This window comes from Stylophora pistillata, chromosome 14, assembly GCF_964205215.1.
Source record: "Stylophora pistillata chromosome 14, jaStyPist1.2, whole genome shotgun sequence".
NCBI classification, from domain to species: domain Eukaryota; kingdom Metazoa; phylum Cnidaria; class Anthozoa; order Scleractinia; family Pocilloporidae; genus Stylophora; species Stylophora pistillata.
In genome coordinates, this window is record NC_142532.1 from 16,616,538 (window position 1) to 16,629,878 (window position 13,341).

Consider the following 13,341-nt stretch of genomic DNA (forward strand, 5'->3'; position numbering starts at 1 on the left):
GAATCCAAATGGACTATTAAAACTTTAAAATTATTCCATTCCACTTGAGTCTCGTGTATGTTGATTCATCAACTTTTAGAGTCCATTAAATAATTGTTTCTGCGATTTATGTCGCTGTCATTTCGTTTCTCGCCATTAGATTTCAGCACTACTCGTTTTTCTTCATAATTTTAGTAAATACAGTTTGGAAATCGTCGTGGTTTTTTTCCCTTGTTTATTGAATATTTCTTCTCAATCATGACAGTACATCTCCTTTGAACACCACCTTCTTAGAGTTGCAAAGCATTTTGAAAGGAGTTATCGGGAGTTTGGTGAAATCATGTAGAAACCAGGCGACTCGACGACGGAGTTGTTTACGAGTTCTTGTTTGACGATGAAAGAGTGAATTGAACTCAAACTAGTCACAAATAAAACGGCCAAGCTTTTTTGGTTGTTTTAATCAACGAATAAAGTCGTTCAAGACTGGGATAGGTTTAGAAAGTTGTGTCGAAATAGAATTGACTATCATTTTCTTCTGTAAAGTAAGTTTAACTTTCTTGTCTTATTATTCACCTATGCTGACTAAAAATTCAAGACGTAAAAAGTGCAAACCCGAACTATTCTCAAATTGTTAATCTTTGACTTCGCAAAGCAGGCAGTTATCAAGGTAAATACGAAAATGAAAACAAATTAAATAATAACATGATACAGTAGGTTAGCTTCGTGATATTTCATTTTAATCGACTAGTTCAATTAACATGATGTAAGTTTATTGATGAACTAATTCACGATAAAATTCCGCTACATCTCATTCTTAAAATCAGTTCTAATAGGATAAAAAAATATATAAAAGAAAAGTGCTTAATTTTATGAGCGAACTGAGTTCTGAAATCTTGTCTCGGTTGCCAACGATTATTTCGATTTCCTGTCACGATTCGTGCAAAAATGTAAATTTTCACAAATACACCGAATGTAATAAAGAAAGGGACCCAATTGTCCTAGAAATGAGTTTGGAAATCATTCCAAACCGCAGTATTACCCCGTTTGAAAGAGTACAATTTACGTAAATCCCAGACGTTTTGATCGCGACGGGAAAACCAGCGAAATGTCGATCTAAACTTGTCATAAAACTTTTTGGACCAGACTTCGGAAACGTTTCTTGGTTTGCGAATTAATCATGTTTTGGTATTGTAGCGTAAAATCTTCGCCTCTGCGGTGATATGAATTAATAAAATTTACCTAAAAATTTGACGCGAATAATTCTTTTTTTCTGTATCATTCATGTAAAGGACATATGCGTCTCGAGAAACTGACAGAAGTCTTTCAGTTTCTTCTCATCTGCTACGTGAGACGTAAATACTAATTTTCACAGTTGTATTCTGAACGGTGGTTGAAGGTGGTTGTATAGTCCTTTTTACAGTTGTGGGCTTGGTGGCCAAGCCTTTGAACAGGAGTGATGCTAAGGGTGACCCTGTTGTGATAGAGACCTGTATCTAGTTAGCATGATAACAAAGAACTTTGCATTTGAAAAGAAGCAACGTCTCTATCATAACAAGGTCACCCTTAGCCTCACTCCTGTTCAAAGGCTTGGCCACCAAGCCCATAACTGTAAAGAAGGACTGTTTTCCTTGTGATACACTACAAGTAAGCTAATACCACAGCATATTAAAAGTTACTAATATGGCGGCCTCTAAACTAGAAATCAATTTTCGGCGACTTTTAGAACGTTGCGAAGCCATGGCGGAGGAAATTCAAGACAACAAAGAGAACTTAAACTGGAGATTAGATCGGGTAAAGTAACATAACTGCTTTTAAGTTTTCTGTCGGAAAACGTTTCTATTCCAAAAAAATAATTTTCACGACCTCGCGTATATCAACTGATTTTATATTAAACAACAAACATATGTTTGTTGTTTGATCATATGTTTGTTGTTTGATTTATCATCTACGGGTTTATGTCGAATTAATTTGATGGCCTGCTCCCAGTTGGCTTGTTAGCTCAATTGGTAGAGCGCTGCACTAGTATCGCAGAGGTCAGTGGTTCGAATCCCGTACAGGCCTGAATTTTTTTCAGGTCTGATTTTCACTATTGCTTAAAGTGCACCTACACCCAAAAAATTTTTTTCGCTTAACGAAGTAAGCTTATTTTTTTGAGTATTTCTGCGCAAAAATTTTTTTATTTGCTCAAATCTTCAATTTTCTATGCCCAGTCAAAATACGGAAAATCGGCCGCCATCTTGCCCCACGACCGAGTTTAAAGAGGAATGGCTCTAGTGGGTAATGTGACGTCAAATCGAGAACACGAAAGTCTGCTTTTCACACATTTTCACTTGTTTGGGAAGGTTGTAGTCGATAATTGTCCGAAAATATGCCGACTAAGTGTGTTGTAGAAGGATGTAGCAACGTGCGAAATTTGCAAGAGGGTATCGCGCTCCATACAATCTTCATACAACACACCTAGTCGGCATATTTCGGACGATATCGACGACAATCTTCCCAAACAAGTGAAAATGTGTGAGATGCAGACTTTCGTGTTCTCGATTTGACGTCACATTACCCGCTAGAGCCATTCTTCTTTAAACTCGGTCGTGGGGCAAGATGGCGGCCGATTTTCCATATTTTGACTGGGCATAGAAAATTGAAGATTTGAGCAAATAAAAAAATTTTTGCGCAGAAATACTCAAAAAAATAAGCTTACTTCGTTAAGCGAAAAAAATTTTTTGGGTGTAGGTGCACTTTAAATAGTGCTTTACTGCGAAGGATCGTGCACATATACGTTTCATAACCGCAGTTCATATATATGTATTTCATATATATTTGTTGTTTGATTTATCATCTACGGGTTTATGTCGAATTAATTTGATGGCCTGCTCCCAGTTGGCTTGTTAGCTCAATTGGTAGAGCGCTGCACTAGTATCGCAGAGGTCAGTGGTTCGAATCCCGTACAGGCCTGAATTTTTTTCAGGTCTGATTTTCACTATTGCTTAAATAGTGCTTTACTGCGAAGGACCGTGCACATATACGTTGATTTTATATTATTTGCACAGTGTTAGGTGGATCGTTGTGAGCAAGCTGATTACGAACATACGTTCTACAAACAGGGAAATAGTGTATTTTCAAAGGTTTAAGAAATTTCTTCCCCTTAAAATTTGAAGAGCTCACAAAACTGCTATTCGATTCTAGACTATAAAATTAAAAACGATAACGTAACAACCATTGATTCATCGATCGATTTTAATCAATTTAAGTCAGGAAAACCAATGAAAACCTATTGATAAGAACGAATCGGCTAAACATAACTGGATCGTTGTGAGCAAGCTGATTATAAACGTACATTCCCACAAACAGGGGAATGGTTTATTTTAAAGATTTAAGAAATGTCTTTCTCCTGGATTTAAAGAGCTCGCACGCTTGTAAGATTACTACATTCGATTGTAGACTGGAGAAAGCGAGGTTCACCATCAATCAAGAGAAGTCATGAAAACCAATGATAATTAAGCCGTTGATAAAAACTGATCGGTTCAACATAACAATTAAACATGAAAACTCGATCTTCACTGAAACATCTTCATTTTTAATTATAATCCTAAATAATTGCTAATGAAAATTACTAGAAATAAACTTGAGGAGAATTAATTATCAGAATAATGTAGATACTAATTTATTATGGGCAAGCTACCCCATACCCATTCTTAGATGTGGCCCTTTGTAGCATCAAAAGGCGCTTTGGGGCTTTTTCTAGCTCACTACCAACTCCTTGTTACTTCATACCACAGAAATCACGATGAGCTCTGGCTAGATGTGGCAGGTTAGCTGGTTAGCCAGTTAGCTCAATTGGTTAGAGTGCCGGATTGTGTTGTACGGGAGGTCGAGGGTTCGAGCCCTGACCGGACAGATACTCATGGTCTTAAAATAAGTGAGGAGAATCTGCTACCTTTTTATGATCAAGAAATGGATAGATACTCTAATCTTCCTGGATAAGGACAAATAAACCGTAGGCCCCGTCTCCTGCAGGGTTAGGGGTAGGAGACATTAATTTCCCATTCACGAGATTACTGTGTGGTGGTTGTCCTCCCCTGGGTGGGATGGGTGGGAATTGGCCCTAAAAAGCCCCTGTGGGGAGTGGTCATCAGTTAACCTATGTAGGTATGTATGTATGGGCCACTTAGCTCAAGTACAGACTTAACCCTTTAATTCCCATGAGTGACCAAGACGGATTTTCTTCTTCTGATAACAATACAATATCAAGGAGACGAGTGATGAGATTAAAAAAAGAGAATAAATTAGGGGAATTTATTGGTTGATCTGATATCAAATTCTCCAAACTTGCATTATAAGAACTGTATAGCAGACAGTAAGGAGAATTGCTAACGAGAACATGGGAGTGAAAGGGTGAACCTTCCTCTAAGCTAGCTATCAGAATAATGTTCATGGATTCTCATCAGCCTTATCAGGCGAACATTTGAAAATTTGGATATATCAACAAAGTTGAAATGGTAAATTGGCCACCGTAAGGATTACAAAAGCTGACGTTTCGAGTGTTAGGCCTTCGTCATTCGCTCCGACGAAGGGCTAACGCTCGAAACGTCAGCTTTTGTAATCGTTACAGTGGCTAATTTACCATTTCAACTTTGTTGATATATCCAAATTATTTCTTTACCCCCACCGACGCAGCCCCAAACAGTTTCTTTAGAAACTATCAGCCTTTAGAACATTTGAATAACACAATTAGTAAAGGAACTAACTAATACCTTATAATGAAAGGTCTAAACAGCCATGCTTGGTTAGCTCACATTGTAGACTGAGCACACGAGACTACTGAGGGGGAGGGGGAGGTGGAGGGTTCAAGCAACAGACCAGACCAACACTCAGGGTCTTAAAATAACTGAGGAGAATGTCCTGCCTTTGTTATGACATCCACAAATGGTTAGACACTCTGGCCTTCTCAGATGAGAGCAATAAATGGCAGACCCCATCTCTTCCCTCTACTGGTTATCAGGGGACATCAAGGAACCCACAATCTTTTGTGAAGAGAAGGGAACATAACACCCAGTGTTGTGATCTGGCCTTGTTGTTATTCATACTGGCCCCCATTTAAACCAGCTTTAAGCTGAACTGGGCCAGCCTGTCTAAATAGTGCAAACATATACATACATGCATACACAGAAAATTAAATAAAATTCACCATGCCTAGTACATCTTACCAATTTAACCCCCAAGAACAACGAGTGGCAAATTTCTCCTTGTAGTAATACTGCTGAATAGAATATGGAGGTCATGCGAATAAAATAATTGGCCACTAGCTAAAGGACAGGGCTGTGGTCTAGCAGCGCCTGGTGGCCTCTGGCGGCCCGCAGCACCTTACTTTTGCTCTTGGGCAACTCAGGAATCTTAGTTTTTTCATAAAAAGCATATGTGGGGCAACCCTGGATTTCACAGTTTCAGTGCACTGGGCTCCCTTCAATTTTCTTAGAGCACAGCCTTGAAGGAGCTCTTGATTGTTGAGCAAATTCTCTTTGTCAATAGAGAATAGTATGGTATGTAATAATATATAGTATATAATAATAGTATGGTACAGTATAGAGAATGTGCATGCCGATGTTAGGGTGTAAAGGGTTAAAAAAATTATTGTTTATGTTCGCAGTATGTATCAACCCTCCAGAGACAAGTCACTGAACTACAGAAATCAAGCAAGTGAGTATTTTAAAAACACTTCAAATGCTTATCAGATTCCCCCCCCTCCTCCCCCTGGGGAACAGGTTCTCTCCTCTAGTTACAACATGTCTCTTGATAAATTAGCCGAATATGATTTTATTTTTATCAAGAAAATGGTCTCTTTTAGATTGGGTTGTCTATATCATAGCCCAATTATTTTGTTTGAATTAAGACTTTTTTCCTTAATATTTATTGTCCAAGGTCTATGCCTCAGTATTTTGGTTATTTTGAAATAGATCTTGGACACAGGACAGAAAAAAAAAAAAAACGTTCAACTTGTTTCAAAACTATTTCAAGGTTGGAACTGAAAAATTTAACAGCAATAACTATATTTGATATCAGTATTCATAAGCTGATGAAGTGAAATTCAGCAGAGCTTTGCTTGGAAGATGTTAAATAAATGTAAACTATAACATAACAAACATAATATACATTGTCTGATTGGTCAATTAAGTTTCCAAGTGGATCCTTTATCAGGTTATAGAGCCCATGTGTAACTAGTTGTGTCACAAAAGCAATAGAAATCATTTTTTCTGTGCTCTATAACATGGTAAAGCCACACAGGATGTTGGGAGAACATGAGGAAAGCTTATAAATCATGAGCTAAAGGCAAGCAATCTATAAGCTTTCTCCCAATGTGCTGTGTGGCTTTCTCATATTCTAGAGTCTGGAAAAATGTGTCCTATTGCCATAATTAACTCTGGGAGGTAAATGACAAAGCTTGACTTACATTTCCTCTTTCTCACCCTGTAGCTCTCCCATTGCACATGTCAGAGTTGCTTTAAACCTCTGATCCTTTATGTTTTCACAAGAGATCGAGCCAGTGTCTTTTCACATACTTCTTTATGAGCAAGTTAGTAGCTTTGCCATTCTCTTGAAATTTCATTTGATTTTACAGCAAACCAAATCCTGATGCAATGAATGAGTACAGAAAGAAGGTGGAATTTCTGAAAGGCCTCATTGAAACTCACAAAGTGGTAAGACTGTCTAGAGATTCTACTGTGACTACATTGAATTTTTAATGCCATTTTTCTTATGGTGCTAAAGAAACACCCTTGACAAAAATTACATTGAATTCATTTTCCCACACATACATATCACCATACTTAGCTATGGAAATTCTTTGCAATCACATACTTTTACGGGGCAAGAAAAACCTTCAAACTTGGACCAACTCCCAGCGTATGACTTTATGACTTTATAGTTCAGTTGGTAGCATGCCCGACTAGTATCTGAGAAGCACAGGTTCAATGTGAGTTGAAGGAGGAAAGGAGGAAATAAGCATGTCAATGTATATTATGGACTGTGGTATGATTATCAATGAAGTTTTGGCTGGGGTTTATTCTAGAAATCACCAACTGAGAAGCTGATTGCCAGCCAGCAGCTGGTGAGACCCTTGAGTCAGCCGCTCAACCAAATTTCTCAGGTAGATGGCAAAGGGGGGCCATCTAATAAAGGACAAGAACTACTTATCAAGACAAAATCACAGATAAACAGAGAAATGAGAAATGAACTGCTGGGAAATGGTGAGAATAAACTACTCAAGGTTTCATTTTTATGATACAGCAGCGGTGGACCCAGGGCAGGGGTACAGGGGTGCAGACCTTTACCCCCCCTTCCCACTCCAGACCAGTGGATTTTTTTACAACATGTCTGACACCAATCCATGGGAAGGGGTGCAGACTTCCCCCCCCACTCTGGACCAGTGGATTTTCTTACTACTTATCTGACACCAATCCAGGGGAAGGGGTGCAGACTCCCCCCCAACCCTGGACTAATGGATTTTCTTACTACCTATCTGACACCAACCCAGGGGAAGGGGTGCAGAGTTCCCCTCCCCCCACTCTGGACCAGTGGATTTTCTTACTACTTATCTGACACCAATCCAGGGGAAGAGTCAAAGAGGGAGAGGGTGGACTCTGCCCCATACAAGACCTGTGGATTTTTCACTACTTGCCTGACACCAGCTTTTTTTTTTTGCAATGATAAGCTCACATTACTACCCACAATGAAGTACTGATTATTTCCTTGTCTTGAAATGTTTCTTGTTTAGTGTTGTACATGGAGAATAGTTCTTGTTTTCTAAATCAAAGTTTGGAGCCCCCTCCCCCTTTATCAAAAAATTCTTGGATTCACCCCAGTAAAGGGCTTGTCAGTAAACAATGTATGAGCATTGAAATTGGGAATTTTGGTTAAGATTTTTTTTTTCTCCATGAAATGCAGACATTGATAAGAAAGGTCTTGTAGGCCTACGAAAGAGGTAAGAATAACAGTTTGTTACTATTGTACAATGTCATTTATAACGTCTAATCTGTTGTTTAAGTGTTGTTGAATAAAGCTTCAAATTATTCCATAATTGAATACTAATTACAAGTTATGGTCAGTTGCATATTTGGTATTACGTGTATTCCTTCGCTATTGTTGTACATACAGCTTAGTTCGCAGAGGTATCCTTTTCAACTTAACAAAACTTTTATTGATAAAATGAACATGTGTTACAAAAGTATCTAAGTATACAATAGACAGGTGGGTTTCTACATTGCCGCATGTCTGTTCAGCAAGATATGATCACACATAATGTCAAAATGGGGTAAGGACAAAACTTTGATTTCAACTTTTTTCAAGCCAGCATATGCAAGTTGAAAAAGTGAAACTCAGTAGAATCTTGCCCTTCATGTTTGCCTAGCACTCGTCTCCTTTCCCCTGAAAAGTGAAAGAAAAAAAATGAAAAATGAAAGAAAGAAAAAAATGTGCTTGTTCTGTGGGCTAGCAAGTATGTTACATGCAGCATATGATATTTATTGCCACGTCTGATTCTACTTGATTGCACTTCACTTCAGGCCGACAGGCGACAAAAGAGAAACCAAAGATGGCAGCATAGACACAGTGCTACAACATCACCAGAATATGCAGGAAAATATTGCAGAGGAAATGATCAAAATGGCACAGAGCTTGAAGCATACTTCAGTCAGGGCCAGTAATATTATAAAAGAGGATTCAAAGGTGGGTTTTCTCTAAATGCGACTGGGTAAGAAGAAAATTTATTTCTCTGTGGTTGTCCAGGTACCTTAACCTTTTCACCCATAAGTGACCCATTTCTAATTTCTCCTTACATTATCACCCTGAATTACACATTATGGTCATGAGAATAAAGGAAATGATCACCAATGAAAGGAGCTCTTGATTGTCAGCCCTTCACACGCTAACATCAGTATTCCTGGGGCAGATCCAGGGGTGGTTCGGTCGAACCCCCTGAATTTTCCCTCAAAATGCTGGAAATCATGTTTCCGAAGAACTAATTTTCAAAATCTCCCAGGAGATCATGCTCTCAGACAATAGGCCATTTTACAGTTGTGTACTTAGTTGCCAAGCCTTTGATTCAGAGTGAGGCTGAAGGTGACCTTGTTGTGATAGAGACCTGTATCTACTTAGCATGATAACAAAGCGATTTACATTTGAAAGGCAGCAAGGTTTGTATCATAACAAGCTCAACCCTAGCCTCACTCCCATTCAAAGGCATGGCAACCAAGCACACAACTGTAAAATGGACTATTCTCCGAAACCCCTTGACTTAATCCTGGATCCGCCCTTGTATTCATATTCTCCATACTGTTCTCTATACATTTCCAAGAGTGCTGACAAGGAGAATTTGTTTAACAGTGAAGTACTTCTTGAGTCAGTGATCCTGTCCTTAATGGGTAATGTTCTATGGAGAAATTAGACGCTAGTTGCTCCTAAGGGTTAAGCAAATTCTCCTTGTTATGACCTTAGAAAATGTGAACAGGACAGTATGTTGAAGATGTCTACTAGTTTTACGGTTTAAAGGGTTAAAATGTGCCCACCTATTTTGCAGTAGGGTGAGAATATGAAACTCAATTTTATTTTCGTTGTAAACGTGTATTTAAGGCTGTAAAACAAACGGTTGCAGTAACTTTATGAAAATGAAAGTGAGTGCCCGTTTTCCAGTGTTGCATAAAAGCACCTTCACCCACCCCACCCATGAAAGTAGAGCTTGTGAGCCTCCCTTTTCCTCTGATATTTCCTTTCACACCACTACCCACGGGGATTAGGTGTGAATGTGTCCAAAACCCACAAATTGCATCCACTGTTAAAATTCTCTCTCACACACACAAAAAAAAAACAAACGAAAAAATAAAAACTCCTCAAGTGTTCTACAAACGTAATAAGTATCAAAATTCAGGTATTTTATAAGGGCGAGTTAACGTTACAAGTTCGTGATCGTTTATTCGACTAGTCATGTTTGATTAAGAGTTGATTGGACGCTAGCTACGCTGGGGGAAGGGGGCGGGGGAAAGATGAAACAATCATCGCCCCACCCCTTCCCCTCTCCTTCTTTGACCGTTGCAAACCCCCTTGGTACAAATTTCTTTCTTTCCCCAGCCTTCCGCTGCCGTTAAAATCAAAGATAATTTTCACCAAGAAAATACTAAGAAATCGCCGGCCAAAATTACGCCTGCACTGCAGGCTACATCGAAGTGCAAAAGAGCAAGATTCCTGAAAGTTTCCGAAACGTTTTGATATCTGTTTTCATCCTCTCTAGACACTGGAGAATTCAACAAAACTTGCAGACAACAATTTCGAAAAACTGAGAAAAGAGTCGGAAAGACTTGAAGAGTTGACGCAGACACCTTGCTCCATGTGGCTTTGGATAATGATAATAACAGTTTGTGTTGTATTTATGTGGATGATAATGTTTATAAGACTTTTTCCAAAGAAATATTGATGGGAATTATTATGGAAATATGAATATAAAATGCAACCTTATTGATAACCTACGTGTAACCGTACCCCTCCCCTCGAGGAGAAACGTTTCTCCTCGGGGGAGGGGGAAATACTTTACTGGCCCTTGTCATAATTTGATCACGTGACCTTGTCGATGAATAAGACAATAGAGTTAATGTTGGCGAGGTTTAATATGTTTTGGGCCAGAGTCAAAGTCATTTTACCCCGAACTGTCAGGCGAGGGTTAAAAGTGACTGTGAGAGGGTCCCAAAGTATATTTCTATCATCATTACTTTGGAGGGTACAGTAAAGATAAAAACTGGAAAAAAATGACAGGGAAACAGTCTAAACAATCACGTGAACGTGGGAGCGGTTAAAATACTTTCTAGCTGGCTAAAATCTCTATTTTAGCCCGCAACAAGCATCACAATGCCCGACGATGTGATAGTAATAAGAAATGGACGTCGTAGGAAGTAGATATCAGAAACGAAAGAGCGAAGAAGAGATGCAACATTTAAAGTTCAAATTTTGATAAACTGTGTGCAGTGTGCGTTTGTGCATGTAACTTATGTTGCAATTGTTGCAGTAGGTAATTTTTAACCTCTAAGAATGTGACCGTGGTGCGTAACATGTGAATGAAGTGTCGAGTTCAAAGTTAAAACGTGAATAAACAACTGTTGAGGTTTCCTTGCTAAAAGGACGTGAAAGTTAGCGATAGCATGTTTTTGTTCTGTTTGGACGCCTAAGAATTGTATTAAGTTTTAAAACGCACTTGCTGCGCTATTGAGTTGCTCATTAAATGTTTTGTTTCGCTGTCGTAGTTTCCTTGAAGTCCCAAATGGGTGTTTTTCCTATTGGGTTTTACCATTAATTTGTGTGATCTCAAATTAAGGCTTTCAATCTTTGTATCTGATTAAAACATACGTCAAAAATCAAACTCGTAAAGACAAATTCCGATTCGCCCATGAATTTTTTTAAAATCTTTTTCTGGTTTAGACATACCCTCCTGCTTGCAGGATTTTTTTTTTTAAAAAAAAAACCAAGACTGCAAATGTATTTCTCTTTACACGTGTCGGCTCCACTCACAAACATGTCACGGCTCATTCAGCTTCTGAAAGATTTCTTATATAAAAGTAAGATATGTTTTTTAAAGGATAGCTTACCTTCAATTGTAGTAAGATACTGTTATCTGCGGCTCCACTTCACAAGTCAACGGCACGGTTTGCTAAAAATTCTTGAATTTCTGATGAATATGGTTACTAACTTTAGCCAATAAGCGGCTGAAAGTCATATATTTTGACGCGAAGTTTGTTTCCACGCTCACCCTTTGAGCGTGATGCATTCACACGTGTCATTTATTTGGTGTTGTGTGGCTTTTCATTCTCAAAGTTCGACTAAGGAAGGATGTGGACCTCTGCAGGAGCAGACGCTATGGCGCTGTTTTGATAAATTGTGATAGGAATTGATCACTAACTTTCTCGTTGAAAGCTAAGATAACGTTGTCAAAGTTAGATATTTTGGGGACGTCTTTCTATCATTTAACGTTGCCACGTGGATTTTTTAAACTTGCTGCCAAATTCCTTTCCCCAGAGTTTTAAGAAACACCCAGAAATAGCGTAACACATCTTTTTCCAAACCCTCTGGAATGTATGTCATTGTTAACAATATTTCTAAATGTATGTGTGCAGTGTTCGTAACACAAAGTAATGGACACAAAGTCTACACAAAACCGCCATGTTTTATTCTCCTCACGTCAACCTACTCCGAAGGTCCCGGATCTAGTTACCAGTACCACAATGTGTAGATTTAAAATGGTAATCAATCCCTGATCATATTGATAATTCGTCGCTGTCAGAAGGGTGAACGGAAAAAGAAACAGACTGTCACAAGAATCACAGGATATGAAGAGGATAGAGCAAAGATAAGCATTTTAAAATCATTGATTTATACTGTTGAAAAATGGTGGCTGTCTAATTAAACATCTCATTTTTAATTCGTGGATAGTATAGGTGGTTTGCAATCAATCTCTAGAGAAACAGGTAACAATGGTGAACGGAACAAATGCTGGTGGACGAACAAAAGAAGCTAGTGAGATATCTATTGTTTACGTCCACCAACATGGCGGCGATGACGTAAGGTGCAAACCACCTATAGGAGGGTCTTTTACAGCTATTGGTTAACATTTTTGGCCATTTACAGCTAACGGGGAAGTAATATCTTTCCGTTATTGTCAGCTTTTTTTTTTTTTTTTCTACTTTTTACGGTTAACTTTTTTTACCAATAGCATCGCTATTGCCTGGGAGTAACTTAATGTTCTTGAACTACAAGAATGACTATTCCTAACGATTGCCTCAGCAAAAACTAGTCCACTGACTTCAAACAAACTGGCTCCTCTCAGCATGCAGATGCAAGAACAAAGCTGTAAGAAATAGATAACGGCATTGCATCTTAAAGACGACTTTTTTACGACCTGAACATAACCAAAGAACTAAGAAGAATGTCATAACTGTTCCAATAGATTGAGACTGACTTGTTGCAGCCAGATGAATTCTGTTCGAGCCTTACAGATGAGAAAATCGAGAAAAAAGTCACCAAACATTTTTACGAAGAAGCCCTTAAAATTAATTGATGGCTTCTACTCCGGATGACAGAGCGTTATTCACGGCTCCCAAAAATAATGCTTTCTGCCCGGACTACGAACGGTCATAATGCACAAAGACTTTTTCATTCAAAGAACGAATTTAATTCCTTTTTCATGATGTTGTTGATGATACAAAAGGTAATGGGGAAATTGAGGGCAAATTGACTTTGTCCTCGAATTGAGTTGGATTAAATGAGCTAGTTGACCCTATGAAACAAAATGTGTTTGTTAGTCAAAAATGAACGAAAAAAAAAAAACAGTAC

The 13,341-nt window shown here is 38.5% G+C and overlaps 1 protein-coding gene across 1 annotated transcript; it reads left to right on the forward strand.

Annotated features, from left to right (window-relative positions):
• The first annotated feature begins 1,610 nt into the window (after window positions 1–1,610).
• LOC111332137 (vesicle transport protein USE1) lies at window positions 1,611–11,257 on the forward strand. Its single transcript, XM_022937422.2, has 7 exons — window positions 1,611–1,770; window positions 5,624–5,673; window positions 6,593–6,671; window positions 7,043–7,220; window positions 7,918–7,954; window positions 8,535–8,697; window positions 10,256–11,257. The coding sequence occupies exons 1-7, from the start codon at window positions 1,660–1,662 to the stop codon at window positions 10,436–10,438; spliced, it is 801 nt and encodes a 266-aa protein (XP_022793157.2). The 5' UTR covers window positions 1,611–1,659; the 3' UTR covers window positions 10,439–11,257.
• The last annotated feature ends 2,084 nt before the right edge of the window (window positions 11,258–13,341 follow it).

What these genes read in the sequence shown, in the direction of transcription:
- LOC111332137 (XM_022937422.2), top strand. Translation starts at nt 1,660, where the DNA reads ATGGCGGCCTCTAAACTAGAAATCAATTTTCGGCGACTTTTAGAACGT. An exon ending in TAAACTGGAGATTAGATCGG is followed by an intron (nt 1,771 to 5,623) that starts GTAAAGTAACAT and finishes TTATGTTCGCAG; the next exon opens with TATGTATCAACCCTCCAGAG. An exon ending in GAACTACAGAAATCAAGCAA is followed by an intron (nt 5,674 to 6,592) that starts GTGAGTATTTTA and finishes TTGATTTTACAG; the next exon opens with CAAACCAAATCCTGATGCAA.